This window comes from Solanum pennellii, chromosome 4, assembly GCF_001406875.1.
Source record: "Solanum pennellii chromosome 4, SPENNV200".
In the NCBI taxonomy this organism is placed as follows: domain Eukaryota; kingdom Viridiplantae; phylum Streptophyta; class Magnoliopsida; order Solanales; family Solanaceae; genus Solanum; species Solanum pennellii.
In genome coordinates, this window is record NC_028640.1 from 4,539,045 (window position 1) to 4,556,374 (window position 17,330).

A 17,330-nucleotide genomic window follows, 5' to 3' on the forward strand; every position below is an offset into this window, starting at 1 on the left:
TAGTAGGAAATTCAAATTGAGAAGTAAATTTTGGTGCTTCTCGTAACTGAAAAAATTAGTTACTAAATTATTTTTTTTAAAAAAATAGGTTTTAGAGTGACTTTTAGTTGTCACTAAAAATCAATGGTTATTGCCGCTTTTATAGCCTCCAAAAATTCGTGAAAATCTTTATGAGATTTCATGGCCATCTTTGTTGTGTTTTGTAATGAATTCTTGGCAACATTTAAATTAAAATCATACATTCACCTAATATTAAGTAATCACACTCTAGTATATATTATTTATAAAAAATAATTTCTCTATTTTATATAATAACATTTTTTGTTTATGAAATTACATCTAATATATTATTATTTATATTGTATATATTAATACGTCTCTAAAGAAATTATTCGGTACGAAAGATAAGAATAATAATTCTGCTATAAAAATGTGTAGTTAACTAAAGGTGAAGATAAAATATTTGCAACATTATATCTCCTAACGTCTTCTACAAGAAAACTAGATTGAAATTGAAAGAAGAGAGAAAAGAAAAAAACAAAAAAAGAAGCATAGACTCAAAAAAGCAGTAAAAGAGACCATCTTCAACACTCTTTGCTCCCATTCTCACTCTTAGGGTTCACATCGATCGAATTCATAATGGTAATCTACTACTCTCATGTTGAATTTCTCTGTATTTTTATTCGATTCAGATCTCATTTCGGTATATTCAATGTCTTTTTTTTTTTCAATTTTGCTCAATTTCAGGAAGGTGATAGGAATTTGGAGGCGAAAATAGAGGTACTGTTAAATGTGGAGAAGCAGATGCGGCAAGCTGGAGATGTTGCGGGTACGAGGAAATCCGCCATTGATATTCTTCAGCTCTGCTTTGAGGCTCGTGCATGGACTACACTTAATGAGCAGATTGTTCTATTATCTAAGCGTCGTGGACAATTGAAACAGGTATCGTTTTTCTTATTAGTTATTACTATATGTGTATCCTTGTAGCAGAATGTAATGAGCTAGACTGAGCTGAATTCTGATAGTTTCAGTCAGTAAGGAGGACAATAGGTATTAACACATTTAGAAATGTTGAACTATTCAAAATGCTTGTTAATATATATATATATATATATATATATATATTATTGGAAATTTGAAAAAAAAAATATATAAAAAAGTGATTCATGTTTCGAACAGGCATGAATACATCTATAGGATAACTTCCATCAATAAGGAGGACAATGTGTATTAACATAATAACACCTTTAAAAGTGTTGAGCTATAACAAAATGCTTTTTCATTTATATATGTATCATATGTTATTTGAAATTTTGAACTAGTATTGGAATTGTCAGAAATGAATAAATGTTTTTCAATCCCTCTTCCCCCGGAAAACAAAATTTATCTTATATAGTTCTCTTTTCCAAATCTTTTCGGACTGCACTACTAAATGATTTATTATTTTTTAAAGAAAGGACATGTTGTAGGGAATAGTTGTCAAAATCCCACTTTCACTTAGATAGTTTGAAGCCCATGAGAAGAGTATAAAGGACTTAATGATACCTTTTTCCTTTTCAAACTGGTAGGGATTTTTAAATGTCAAAGAAATTATTGATTCCTTAGCGTGTAGTTTGAAATTCTAGCGTATGTTGTGGACAATTAATATCTTTGATTTAAGAAGTGAGAATTGGAAAGGAAGGATAATTGAAAAGGGTGATGGCCTGACGGAGCTAATATTTTTCTCTTGTTCTAGATGGAGATATACATGCTTTTATTTTCTACTTTGTGTTGTACTAGAAGTATGAAAGTGAGTAATTTCCTTATAGGGATATCAAAGAAAGAACAGTTACTCTTTTTGTGGTATGCAATGATTATAGTTGATATGTTTGTCATCAACAGTGAGGTCTGCCTTAATGTGAACTTTAATAAAACTGGTTCGCACCTTGTTGATGCTTTCTAATGTTAGCTTACTTACCTATCAGAAATAATCATTAAAAGTCATACACATTTAGGTAGAGGAGAGGATTTTCCTTTTGTGTAATTCACTCATCAATGGCATGATCAGATGTGTAATGTGGCGACATGTATATGTCTTAATGCTTAGAAATGCTTGGCTACTAGTCATGTGCCTATTTAACTTGGAAAGTTTAATTAACATGATAGTGTTGAATAACTGCTCCTGCTCGTTGCTTATGCCAATTGCTGATGTGCACGTCCGTTCTTTACATATCATATTGTACGTGGAACTATCCATTGCTATGAGAGACCTGTGAGACGCGGTGTTTCTCCGATGGTGATGGATGATCTCATGGTATTGTCTGTCCTATACCACTGTATAATAATGTTGTTTAGTGTTTTTTAATTTGAAATTGTGCAGGCTGTACAGGCTATGGTCCAACAAGCGATGCAGTATATTGACCAGACACCTGATCTTGAAACTAAGATAGAACTCATCAAAACCCTTAACAATGTGGCTGCAGGAAAAGTAAATGTTCTTTTTTGTCTGCTTTTTTGTTGTTATTGTAGATTAGAAACCATGGTTCCTTTTGTCTTTCTTTCCCACCGAACGACTTTAATTTTGCATGTAGATATATGTTGAAATTGAGAGAGCCCGTCTGATTAAGAAGCTTGCAAAAATTAAAGAAGAACAAGGACTCATAGCTGAGGCTGCTAATTTGATGCAAGAAGTTGCGGTCAGTATTTGTTGACCTTCTCCTTGGTGACTTCTTGGTCTTTTTGCTCTAGTGATCAGTGTCAAACTGAACAACAGTTTTTTATTGGAAGATTTTTGGGATTTACTTACTTGCAATGTTCCCATCGATGGGTATGTTGACGGACAGGTTGAAACTTTTGGAGCAATGGCAAAAACAGAGAAGATTGCTTTTATTCTTGAACAAGTATGTATGATTGATCCCTCTCTTTCTACAAAACTGAAGCATGACTTTAGGATAGTTATGTAATGCTGAACTCTGCAGGTGCGTCTCTGTTTGGATAGTCTAGATTATGTGCGTGCACAAATACTCTCAAGAAAGATCAATCCCAAAGTGTTTGAAGCCAATCCTTCTAAAGAAAAGAAGAAACCAAAAGAAGGTGATAATGTAGTCGAAGAGCCTGCTCCAGATATTCCATCATTGTTAGAGTTGAAGCAGATTTACTATGAATTGATGATTAGGTGAGTTATAATTTTATGTGGAGTGTGCCTCGAGTTATTTTCTCTTGATTTTGATGATAAACTAGACCATTCTTACCCTAAGCGCTCAGAGGCTCAGCATATTTATGCCAAACTCAGAATTTGAACAGATTAATATTTTAGACTAGTAGTTGATGCCTCTATCTTCTTCACTGATGATTGTAGCGGGTCCTAATTTGAAGAGATTAGTGTCGAAAAAATTCACTGACTTGCTTCTTAGTTGATTTTCAATGCATCCTGGCCCTTGGATGTTCATTGCTACTTTTACTACTGAATAAGGTTAACATGTGCATTCTGAGTGTAACTTTTATGACTCTCCATATTTTTCGGATGTTTGTTTGTCTTGTTTTTGTAGTGCAGGCCCCATTACAATTGAATGTTTTCATAATGTGCATTCCACATTCCAGAAAAACATTTTGACCGTCCTCATTTTACTTATAATTTGGTTTGTCTTATAAATGAATTTGGATTTATTGCAATTTCTTGAAAGTTAATCGGCCTTATGGTGGTGGGGTTTGACAATGATACAATGTAGAAATTGTTACTGTCATCAACTATTCGGTAACACCAAGGGAAATGCTGTGTTTACTTGGCTTCTACACAAAGGATTTATATTTTCCACCAAAGAGATGCTATTCATGCTTGTGATATTATGCCGACCTCATTCAAATTCTGCAAAGATGTGTATTTGAGAGTGATAGTTTTCATTTCCCGTCTTATAGGATTATTTTTTATTATGAGAATGGACTTCAATTCCTGTAATAAAATGGTCTGATTGAAGAGGCTACATTACTTATTCTAGTTAGTCTGGAATTGATGCATGGTGAAAATGTTGCATTTCCGATCCCAGCTAGTTTGTAATTGAAATATAGTTGATTGATTGATCGAGTGGACTTTAAAGTTTCATCGTAAGATTGCGCTAGGACTGGAATATTAAGCTGTTAGAAGGTCAATTATACTTCTTTCTATACTAGTTTTTCACTCCAAAAACTTTTTGGTGCTGGTTTTCACTTGCATGATAATTGTTCGTATGTGGATGGTGGATTCTATCATCCGTTTATGAGGGTGGCAAAACGTGTATTTCATAAATCTAAATTAACCTTTGTGATTAGCTTAACCCCTCCTCTTTTTCAAGTCATGCTTCTACCGTGTAATTGATATCACGCTCAAGCAGGGTTTGTCAAAAAAAAATCACGCTCAAGCAGGGTGCTCTGACTTACATGAAGCTGAGGATTTTAGTGTTGCCCTGCTTAACCTAATGGTAAAATTCTAAGCCATGGAAAGATTGACTGTTGGGTTCATCCCTGAGCAGCTAGAAAGTGGCTAACAGTGACCTACACTTCATGAGAACAGCATAAGCTATTCAATCTTCCATTATGACCTTGTTAAAATCAGAGCTCTTAAAGTTCAGGCACCTGATTGTGAAGTGGGAAATTCCTTTACAAAAAAAGTCATGCTTCATATCATAGACTTAGTTCATGCCCTCACAGAAAGTTTATGCATGAGTAGGACTCACTGTTGCAAGCACTTGATCTGTTGATCATACCTGATTTACTTCATCTGTGATTTACAAGTTTGTCAATTCTAGAGCTTAAAAGAACTTGCTTAGTTATGGTGCTTTGAGATAACTTTAAGCTCTTACTAGAAAGATAGAGACTGCTGTTGTTGCATCTGGAATGTTTTCATTCTATTGTATGTCGTTAACTTGTCACAGTAATTTCTTTTATCCCGGTGCTGCAGGTATTACTTTCAAAACAATGATTACCTTGAGATATGTCGCTGTTACAAGGCCATATATGAAATCCCTTCTGTAAAGGAAAACCCAGCACAGTGGATACCAGTAAGCCTAATTCAGTTCTATTTTTAAAGTGCTATGGTAACCGTCAATTCATATGCAAATTTTCTTTTTTCATGATTGCATCCATGAATTATCAATCTTAAACTGAGAACTAATGAATAACATCGACATGCGATATCAAATGTCAATGAACATTGGTGACACAAGTAAAAGAAGGTTTTGAATGTTTAACATATTTACTCGATACAGTGATCTTCCTTTTTCTGACATGGGGAAATTGATTAGCTTTGTAAAGAAAAGAAAGTGAAATTTGTTGTTCTGTTCTCAATTTTTTGAGATACTGATTGAGCTGGCAATGTGCTTAGATAATTGGCAGCTACATTGCACAGACTCTCAAAAATGATTCCGCACCTGTGTCGGATCCTTCAGAAATGCACTACTTATGAAGGATCCGATACACATCCATCAACATTTTTTAAGGATCCGACACACACCCGTCTAAATTTTTGAAGAGTCTGAGCAACATAGATTGGTAGTGGTGGATGACAGTGGAAGACTGGAAGTTGGTGGTGGTTGTAAAGTGGCATTGGGAAGAGTAGTAAAAGGTTGTATTTGCAGAAGTTTCTAAGTAAATGTTTTAATGATCTTGAAACTATATCCATTATATATGAAGGAATCAGATCTTCAGTGCTAGCAGTTGTAAAGAATAATAAATGTACTTAAGTGGGTTGAGATATGAATGATTCGGATTCAAACCTCCACTAAGCGAAAACAAACCGGGCCTTTGTTTTCTGCATGTAGTCTGTTTTACGCTAAGAAAGAAGGAGAAATCCTTCTCATTTTTCAGGAAGATGACTCATGGGAAAACGAAAAAAAAAAAGGAGACACTTTGTTATATGCTTGTTCAAGTCAATCCCTTTCTAATGAATTAGTGCTAGCTTTTCTACTCCTCAAACAACTTCTATAGAAATCAATAGATATCTATGATGAGCTGATAGTTTTAAAGAAATTGTTGAACTCTTTGAGGGGCCAATTAACATAGAGCAACCTGGTATATTGGGAATTATATGTGTTGTATGATGGACATATCCAATATGTTCAGAACTTAAATGGCAACATTTCCTACTTAAGCGGAGCTTGAATTAATGCATCCCCCCCCCCCCAAATTGATAAAGAAAGGGGTTGCAATAATAACCACATACATCTAGTTTAGCTTTGTCAAAAAGATCCAAAAGAAGTATTTGATTACGTGCCACTTAAGAGCTACATGAAAAGCTGGGCTACAGGATCTCAGATACCCCTAAATTATTCTGAATCCTGTTTCTATATTATGCAGGTGCTGAGGAAAATTTGCTGGTACTTGGTATTGTCACCGCATGATCCTATGCAATCAACTCTTCATAACTTAACTTTGGAGGACAAGAATCTTTCGGAGATCCCTCATTTCAGGTTCTCTTGAAAAGTCTACTTGCCCAATATTGTTCTCTGTAATTGAGGAGAAGCAATTATCTTTCATTTGTCCATAGGGGCTTGTGGGGAAAGATGTTACCCAATCTTTTCCAACCATCAGCACCCTTTCTGGAAAAGATCCTTGCTTTTGCGTCAATTGACATTAAGTAGTAAATTATTCTTGAATAAAGTGGAGAAGAAACCCCATGATTTAGCTTACATATCTCTTTATGCAAGCTAGATATGAATTTTCTACTGTATGATAATTACCTTAAACAAAGTAAAATTATGTTTGTTCTCATAATGACTTGAATACATAGTCAAGATTAGATGCCATCAGCCTGAATGTCTGATAATTTTTAGCGTGCATCTGTCGGAATAAATTGAGCAGCGAGTCTGCCTTTTTATGGACTTTAAGAATATCACTCTTTACTAGGCTGCTTCTTCAGCAAAATATTGTTTCTTTACAAGTACTAAAAGAAGATTATCATAACGTAGTTATCTCTTCTAAACTAACAAAGTTTAGTTTCTCAAAACTGCTGTTTATAAGTAAAACCTCTACAAGAAGTAATCGTGTATAATATAATAACAAGTTTATTGGTGAGGCTTCTCTTTATGAACTTTTAGCGCACATTATTGACAACCAACATTAAAAAAAATTGTTTTAATTTGATTATTAATGCCATGTTAACAAAATTTAGTTTTGAATCTTTTTATTCCAAGTAGAAACTCTAAAGGAGAAGTAATTTATAATCGCTTGGGATGAATTAGCCATATGGTATTGTTGGCATCGTCTTTAGTCTCAAACTCCTAACCTGGAAGCAAACTAGTTGAAATTTTTCTCATCTTTCATGGGACAGCTACAATATGAAAATTTACAATTTTCTTCAATCCTTCTTCTCCAGTAGGCAATCAGTTTTGGTGTAAGGTTTATTAGTATCTACCTTTTCTTTTATTTTAGGCTGCTTCTGAAACAATTAATTACCATGGATGTCATTCAATGGACATCATTATGGAATACTTTCAAGGATGAGTTTGAAAATGAGAAGAATATGCTTGGTGGCCCTTTGGGTGACAAGGCAGCTGAAGATCTTAGACTGAGAGTTATAGAGCATGTAATACTCTATGCTGCAAGTATCTATTTTGCTCCTTTTAATGGTTTCTATTGATTCATTTTTCCTATGATTATTTCCTGGCAGAACATTCTTGTTGTCTCAAAATACTACTCAAGAATAACTTTGAAGAGATTAGCAGATTTATTGTGCCTTTCCATCCAGGTTGGTATTCATGGTTTCCTTATTCCTGATTATAAATCACATCTTAGATGTTCGGTTATAAGTTTTACTATTGAAATATATATAAATTTCCTTTAGATTAATTCTCTACTGCAAAATATGTATATGCTGCAAGAACATCGTGGGTCACCCCCCACCCTCCCCGCGCGGTAACAAATAGCAATGTAACTGTGTTTTCTTATCCCTTGGGTCGCTAACATTGTTTCTTGTAAAATCTGTGTTGTAGCATACACCACTAGCATCTGTAACTCACTAACTCTCATGGATAGCGTGAAAATTGTGCTCCCATCTTTGTAGGAAAAGGAAAAAAAGAAGAGAAAATCATGATGTTGTGAATAATAATCGGCTGACTTGAATTTACTCTGAGAGCTACTAAAAGCTCTCAAATTTAGAGCCCTCCTGATAGCTAGTCTTTGAATTTAGATTTTAATAGTATCCCAAATTCTCAAAGCTCCATTGGCAATTGATATTGCTAGTGTAGATGGGTATTGGTTTGAGTGGGTTTAAAAACTGAAAACTGTGATCTGATGGCCTAAGTTAATTATTTCATCGCTGAAGAATGTCTGTTATTCAGTTCCACATAATCTTTCTGATCATCTTTTGTATCCATCTGACCTGATTGAGATTGCATGTTTTACCCATTAACGTCTGGTGATCCTCGTCTTTTGTTGTCTCATCTCAGGAAGCCGAAAAACACCTTTCAGAAATGGTTGTATCAAAAGCACTTGTTGCAAAGATTGACAGACCTGTGGGTATAGTCTGTTTTCAATCTGCAAAAGACAGCAATGACATACTAAATTCCTGGGCTTCTAATTTGGAAAAGCTGCTTGACCTTGTTGAGAAGAGTTGCCACCAAATTCATAAGGAGACAATGGTGCACAAAGCTGCAATAAGGGCTTGAAATATTGGCAGGACTCCAAAGGTAGCTCATCAATTATGGTAATTGTAATCAAGGAGCAGTTATGTGCCAAAATTGAAATTGTTTTCCAGTCTGTCTGCCCGACCCTCAAAGGGGAAAAAGCTCGTACTATCAATCCTTCCACCCCTGTTATCTTCATCTGCCTGCTCGCTTTCCTCAACTTCCCTGGCTTACACTTTCTTGTTTTGTGTTCTCCTGATGCTGTTTTACTCATTGTTTTCAACAACGTTTTTCAGTTATGCTAAGAGATCACAGGTTAATATACTCTTCGAGTTATTCGTCAAATTGTATCAGATGATGATTGAAGAAAATACTAGGTTGATATCAATCATGTGCTGTCTTGTTTACTCAAGTATGTCAAGATATTTATACTTGCATTTTGTACGATTTTCTATTCTATCGAGCATTTGGATTGCTCCAACTAACACCCTAAGCTGGGGATTTCCCTCCTTGTTCTGTTCCATCCATGAGAAAGACGCACAGAAGAGGTATTTTCAGGAGGAATCCAATTGAGACTTGGATTACTCCATCTTCTTCAACTTAGCTCAAAAATGTTTTAATTTGTATTTTAGAGCTGTTTAATATTATCAACCATATTTTACCTTTAATAACATCTGTTAGGACCAGCTTGATGGCCTTGATCACCTCTTATTTAATTGTTTGTAATGAGTACAATTATAGTATCTTGCATATGTTAAAGATATTTGTGTACTCAAAATGCTTAAATTTATTTTGATTCTTGTCTAGTTAAATACCTACTACATATGGAACATGGGTGATAATTTATGCTATAATCATTACATGTTTCATCATCATCTTGTATATTCTTTGGTAAAACAAGAAATTTCCAAAAATACCTCTCATTTTATAATCTTCCACAACAATATCACCAAAACAGAAAAAGGGGACTTTGTCCACCTACACTGGTCATTATGCCACAATCCTTTCGTATATCACATTTATGTGATAAACATAAAACCCTAACTAGTCACTTCTACTAGATCATTTTGAAGGAGGGTGATGAGCTGAATCTGACGAAGTAGCCCGAAAATCATTTTCACTACTCTGGCTAATAGGTTGAGAACCTGAAATATACATACTCGGAACAAAAGGAACTCGAGAAGAAGAAGACGATGATGGAGAAGAAGAAGAATACTGGAATGTAGTAGAAAACATGGATTGGTTTAACAAACTTAGAGATGAATTGCCCCTTTGAAAATCACCATTCAAGAAATATTGAGTGTTTATTTCACTATTGCTATTAGATAACTGAGTGTGAGCTATTGGATTACTATTAGGGAAAAAAGAGATTGTTGAAAGAGTATTTGGAGGAGTATTAGGAGAAATAATACTAGAAACAGGTACATATTCCGTGGGAAATGTGTCCGTCAGAAACTGTCTTTCTCTTGAAAATACCATATTATTTTCTACGGGAAATGTGCTTGTCAGAACTTTTTTCTCCGTCAAAAATTCCAAGTTACTTTCCACGGAGTTTGAGGGAAATGTGTTTGTCAGAGACTGTTTTTCCATTGAAAATCCCTGATTACCAACGACGTTCTGACTCGCGATTGAAGAAGTAGGCAAGAGCCTAACATTCTCAGGGAAGTTGAGTTTGGCTTTGCTACCTCTAAATTTAAGAGCAGTTTCATCATAAGCTCTAGCAGCATCTTCAGCAGTATCGAATGTTCCTAGCCAAACCCTAGCAGCTTTGTATGGATCTCTAATTTCAGCAGCCCATTTTCCCCATGGCCTTTGTCTCACTCCTCTATATCTTCTTCTTGGTTGATTACAATCAATAATATTGGTGTTGTTATTATGATCATATGTTGGACTAGTGTATATGAATGTTGCTTCTGTTGTTGGTGTGTTGCTTGCAATAGTTCTATTAATGCTTGAATCTTCACCAACTATATATTAACATAAAAACACACATTTCAAGAAAACATAAATTTAAGGGAATGTCTAGTTGTTATATACCTTTTTTGTATAAATAAACTTATTACCGTATCAAATCACATAAAAGATAACTAGGCATAAGCTTTTATTATGAATTTTTTTATCAAACTAAGCCATTATATAAAGCTTTTTTAAAATTCTTACAAAATTAGTATAAACAATAACGTTTTAGGAGTAAAACGTTACTCAAAAAAAGGTTTTAGGAGTAAAATGTTACTCACCGTAACATATATCAATCTAACTCCGCCAGCTTTTAAAAAATAAAATATATCTTAAAACGTTACTGTGTACATTTATACTAATTTTAAAAAAGCTTTATATAATGACTTAGTTTGGTCAATACTTCCTTTTATTATACTGTAAAATTGATAAATATTACTTGTTCATCAAATAAAGATAACTTGATAGTCCAAAATGAAATTCCTTTTGCTTCATTTTTTTAATTATATATAGTACAAAATGGTCTATAAATATAATGATATCATTATTATTAGTAGTAGTAGTATATATAAGGACTAAGCTCCTTAATTATACTCTTAAAGAACATAAAATTTAAACTAAATTAAATAAACTAACATGACCTAAAGTAAAATTTGAGGCTCTAGTCTTACTTCATGTTATCTTACATGGATTTACATTTACATACAATATTGACATGCTAGTTAGTTTTTGAGATGAAGAGCAGCCGCTTCTAATTAAAGCGGGGTTAGAATTTCAAATATATAATGCGACTTTTGAAATTATAAATTAAATAATATATTAGTATGACATCAATAATAACCGTATGACTCATCTCCAAACAAACCAGCTAATAAACTCTATCTTGTATACATTAAAAAAAATGAAGAGTCAAAAACACACTTAAGTATTTTAGTTTAATTTTTTTTGAGTTTCTTATTTTATTATCATCAAATATTTATTGAAACATATGTCAACTATTTGTTTTTCATAAAAAAAATAAACAAATGATAGATAAGATGCGGTTCAATAAATATTTGATGTGATGATAGATCAGATAGAAAACTCACGTATACACCTTATAATTCAGATACGGAATTCGAAAAAATCGAAATATTTCAATATGTTTTCCAAATTTAGACCTAACAAACGAAATAAAATATGAAGCAAAAAGTATAGAATTATTTTGCATACCTTTTGATGAACTAATAATATCAGACAAGAAATATTGCTGCTCTTCACGTCCTCTTTTTTCTCCAACACCTCCAGAAAATTCATTCAAAGATGAAGAACCAATAATATTATTATGATTATTATTTTCTTGATTTAATATTCTATCTTCACCAGTAATGACACGTGTCAGTGCAGTAACCATCACAGACATCTCTTCTTCTCTATTAATATTCCCAGAAAACATCACATTAATATTATTATTATTAATCCCACTTTCTTCTTCTTCATCATCTCTTATAATTGCCTTATAATTCCCTTTCTTTCTATAATTCGCCACCTTGAATATACACATGAAACACAAAAAAAAAAGAAGAAGCTAATTTTATATAATAGTACTAACAAATACTTACTACTATATATAAAATGACAAGTTTAAATATCGACAGACAGTCTGATGCACTAAACATTCGCCCCGCAAGAGAAATAGAGAGAAAAGAAATTTAGTTTCAAGAAGGTTGACAAGAAGTAGCAAATTAAGTGGTTGTTTTCTATTTCAAAAGATTCCTTGAACAAACCGTAATATATAGAGATTTTAAGGAGCTAAAGTTGGGAGTTGAAAGTATACTAAAAAACAAAAGAAAAGAAAAAGTAAACTCGAATTTCATTTTATTTTTATTTTTATTAATAAAAACTTAGGTTTATAAAGAAAATTAAAGCAAATCTACAAAAGTGCTAGAATCGGTTGGTCAACTCATGGGCTAAGATAGATTGTCTTTCAAGTTGAACAAACAGTTATCTAACATTATTATAGAAAGGTCTGACTGTTATATATAATATATTTAAATATTTTTAAATTTTAAAACTATAATTACATTATGTAAATGTTATTAATATATATTAATAATATGACTAATATTATCTAATAAAATATAATTTAAAAAATTAATATTAAATATGGAAATTATTTTTTAAAAAAATAAATCACGTAAATTAAAACGGAGAAGAAATATTAGTTTAGAGAAGCTAAGTGTGAAGAGTACGTGTGAAGGGAGATGTAAATTGAGGATGAGAATCTTTAGCCGTTTTTTTTTTTTCGTCAGTCGGCGTTAAATCCAATATTGGTTAAAGGCCGACATGAACAACCCATTCCACTTGTTTTTTCTTTAAAAAAAAATTTATTTTCGATTCAATATTCGATATTTCTGTATTATATATATATATATATGTATATATAAATTATGTTTAAACTATTATTATTTATGCACATTATTATTTATGCACTAAGACACAATTAATTGAATATCTGACTCTATTTTTGCGCAAAAGAGGTGCCAAATAGCACTTTACGCGAATAAATATTTTCACTTTTGAATAAACATATCTAGATTATCATATTTGATCGAATTTTATATCTTATTTTATTAAATATTTTAATGTTATTATATACCCGAAATTAGTAGTTGTCAAAAGCGCTTATATAATAAAGTAAGCTTAAAATTTTTTAACTAATTTAACAGTAAAGTTTTATCTTTTTTAATTATATAAAGTGTGACAATTTAAATATGTGATAACTCAAGCATATATCATCATAATTTTTACTTATTTTTATTTATCACTCAATATTTAATATTTATTGTAAAATTTTGATTACACTAATTTTGTGTTATTAAAGGAAAAGAGGTTGAAACCAGCATGGGCCACGTTATTTGATTTTGGTGAAAGATCTTACAATTTTGTAAAAAAAGATGAATTGAGAAAATTGAGATGACCAAGTCTTATGGGACCAAAATGATCCAAACATGCAATATGTAAATAGTAACGATCACGAGTTAATACTATTTTAATTGCGTGAATTCTTTATTTTTAGTGTTGTATTAGTTTTAAATTTTCTAAATTACATTATTTTTGATAAATTTAATACGCATTTGTTGACATTTTTAAAGAATACGAGCAACATAGAATACTATATATTATAATGAAAATGACAATTATAATAATGGAGACTTATCCTATAAGTAGTTTTATAAGTATATTCTGGAAGACCATTGACTAAAACACAACTCTAAAAATAGAGTAGTGACCAGCTGCTATAGATATTTGAAAAGAAATTTGTCAAATTGGTTTTCTAAATTTATATATATTTTCTAGAATATTCTAACTTCTTTTAATACTCTATACTCTATATTTATATACAATGATATTTTCTTCAAGAAATTCCTAAATATTTAAACAATAAAAGAAAAAAAAACTTATACATATCCAATACTTTTATTAAATTAATAAATTGAACGTGTTCATTATGAATGATAGTGAAATAATTGAAATTTTTTCTTCCTCAACTGATTAGTTTTTTTAACCCCTCTTTAGAAATTTTCACCCTTTTTTCTCTCTTAATAATTCAAATTTATAATCTCTAGACTGAAAATAAAAGGTGTTTATTATCCGAATAAATCTTTATCGTCTCTTAATTAATTAATAATTTTAAATTTGACCCTGTAAAAATTTAAAAATACTTATTCAATATGCTACCTTCAGATATAAATACTACAATATTAATAAGTATTAAAACAGTTTTAAAAGAGTCAAATGGGAAATCTTTTTTTTTTTGTTATCGACGGAGATTGACGGTGCTGACGCCGAAAATCATTTATAAAAGCGGAAGTGATTGGTCAACGCTGACTTTAGTCAAAGTCTGTGAAATATAACGCGGTTTTGTAACTGTCACACATGTAAATTTTTTTTTGTCTTTTTTATTAAAAAATTAGTCGTTTGTCCTTTTTTAACTTGACAAGTTTTAATTCGATGCATTTATTAAAAAAATAATACGTATTTTATTTTTATCTATCTATTTTAATAAATTAAGAAAGGACATATTATTTTTATCTATTATAATCTCAATTAATTACTATAAAAAGATAGAATTTTTGAAAAATCTCAAGTTTTTAATTCACCTACTTCATAATTAATAGGGATAAAATGACAAATTTATTATGTCAATTATTTTTTTTTAACAAGTGTAACAATTCAAAAGTGGACAAGTAATTAGGGACAAGAGGAGTTAATTGATATAATCAGTTTTACCACTATTAATTGATAAAATCTTAAACATATTATTCACTACATTTTTAAAAGACAATCACTTAATATTACTGCCTCCGTCCAACGCCACCATACTAAAAATAGTTATCCAATAATACATGTCTAATTTAGAAAATCAAAAGATAATTATTTTTTGTGTCTATTTTACTTTGCTATTAAATTACTAATTGTCATCTAATACATTTTTTAAAATACTAAATTTAATAAAGTCAAATGATTATATAGTAATATTACACTTATTATTTGTTGTTCTTTAAAAAGTGTGTCAAGTCAGTAATAACAGTAGAAAAAATAAATTGTGAATCTTTTCTTGAGATATGTCAAAAATAACAAATAAAAAAATTTCACATTAAAAATATTTAACAAGTAAATAAAAAATATATATAATCGAAGTAACGTGTTGGTTCAATTTGCATGCATTCAAATTAATTTCACTTGCTATATTTCATCAATATAAAATATTACATAACTCTGCAATTAATTTACTCTTAAAGTGCATGAATTTTGTTTTATTTAAATTAAAATTAGTCGAATCTCAATTATAGTGAATACTAATTAGACAAAAAAGAAAATATTCCTCCATTTGTTTATAAATTTTCAATATAATAAAATCATATCAAAACTTAAAATTTCCAATATTAAAAATAATTATTTAAAAATAATTTATAATATTAATATATTATAATATTTATGTGACCATTTTGCATTAATGTGTATACTTTCTTGGGAGTTACTTTTCATTTAGACTTCTGTTTTGTTTTTTTCCTTCCCTTTTTTTAATAACAATTATGTTTTTAATATTTTTTTCATCATATTAAATAGAACGTAAGTCCACTTGTATTACATGTGCATGCATCAGACTTCTTCTTCAACCCTAAAAAGGAAGAATTTAATCTATTCACGAGAAAAATAATACACCAGGCCAATGTTTAATAATCATTCGAAAAATAAAAATATTGTATTTGATTATAATAACAACGACATATAGTCAATAAATCTTTAGCTCAAATTTCAAAAGGAGAATTGGTTATTCAGAAAAAGATAGCAAAAAAAGAAAGAAAAATAACAGCAAAATAAAAAAATAAAGAGTAAAATGAAGCCACATATAATTTTAAAAAATATTAAAAAATAAGAAATTATGCGATTATACTAAACACTGCTATCCCACCAAATGAGTGACCACACTCGGCCTTTTATTATCTACTTTAATTTTTTATATTTATATAAAAAAAAATTATATAGGATCGTATCCTCGATTATGTGTTATATATGTCTAGATTAAACACCTTTTATTGATATTATTTTAATTTATTTTTATGGAAAAAATTTATTTGCACTCGATTTTTACATTAAATTAATGCAATTTCTATTATTACGTAATTTAATGAAGTAAAACACATATTTATTAATTAAGATTGAATAAAATGAACTGTAAGTTTAAACACATGACATACATGCATTAAATTGATGTAAACACTCAATACAGATAAATTTATCCTATTTTTATCTCTCTTAATTTTTGTTAAGTCAAACCTTTCTCACACCTATTAATTAATATAAATATTTTCTTTTGTATATACTTATATAAAACGAATATTTCAAACTTAATAAATTTTGTCCACGAATTTGAATCGACTTTTTAAAGTAATAATCATGACTCATGAGGCATGAATTGTTCCACATGTATTAGCTAGTTTAGGTCCAACTTTATGAAATTTTTAGCCATAAATAATTGAATTCAAATAAACTAAAGCTTTATTATTTAAATTGCAAAATATATCAAATTTGATTTTATGTTGATCTGAATATTCCTAAACATAACAAATTCAATTAATCAAATAAAGTCAACGCGAATAATTAAAATTGAAAACATAATATGATGAATTTTTGTTAATACATACATGATTACAACTTATAGGAAGTATAAATTCTTACGGTTAGTCAAGTGAAGCCAATATATCCTTTAAACTATTCAAAATTAAATAATTATATTTTTTTGTTAGTTGTTTGACAAAAAAAAAAATGAATTTATCGCTAATCAAATGATACAATTATGCCCTCTTTTTATATTGTAAAAAAGTTCTACATTATTTCTTTTGTGTAATATAATTTTACAAGTTGCAATAAGTAATTTACAGATTTTGCATCTTAAATAATCATGTTTGTCATACAAAAAAAATAATTCTTAATTTATAATATGTAAGTATAAAAGTTTTATAATTTGTCAATATCGTAAATAGTTTACGCAATTAGTGGAAGTCAAAGTCAAATATTAGACCCCAAAAATATGCAAATAATTGACAAGAGTTTGGATATTTCTTGGGTTAATAATAATAAAATGGTCAGTAATGTCGTTTTCTTCAATGCTTTATTATATTAAATCAGCAAAAATCAAAATAAACTAATAATTCATACATTGACTTCTTTGTTGCTTAAAAAGTTATTATAGACATCATTTATTCTTAATATTGACTTGAATTTTATAAAACAATCTATTAATAGCGGGAAAAT

The 17,330-nt window shown here is 30.3% G+C and overlaps 2 protein-coding genes across 2 annotated transcripts; one reads left to right on the forward strand and one right to left on the reverse strand.

The window, feature by feature from the left end:
- The first annotated feature begins 462 nt into the window (after positions 1-462).
- LOC107015527 (26S proteasome non-ATPase regulatory subunit 12 homolog B-like) lies at positions 463-9,058 on the forward strand. The gene is made up of 11 exons (XM_015215836.2): positions 463-642; positions 748-942; positions 2,360-2,467; positions 2,571-2,675; positions 2,823-2,879; positions 2,958-3,154; positions 4,913-5,012; positions 6,307-6,419; positions 7,381-7,534; positions 7,619-7,696; positions 8,397-9,058. Exons 1-11 carry the CDS (start codon positions 640-642, stop codon positions 8,613-8,615), a joined length of 1,329 nt encoding a protein of 442 aa, XP_015071322.1. The 5' UTR covers positions 463-639; the 3' UTR covers positions 8,616-9,058.
- Positions 9,059-9,477: 419 nt separating this feature from the next.
- On the reverse strand, positions 9,478-12,374 carry LOC107017322 (ethylene-responsive transcription factor ABR1-like). The gene is made up of 2 exons (XM_015217579.2): positions 11,742-12,374; positions 9,478-10,540 (listed from the first exon to the last, which is right to left on the reverse strand). The coding sequence occupies exons 1-2, from the start codon at positions 12,070-12,072 to the stop codon at positions 9,636-9,638; spliced, it is 1,236 nt and encodes a 411-aa protein (XP_015073065.1). The 5' UTR covers positions 12,073-12,374; the 3' UTR covers positions 9,478-9,635.
- Positions 12,375-17,330: the final 4,956 nt, after the last annotated feature.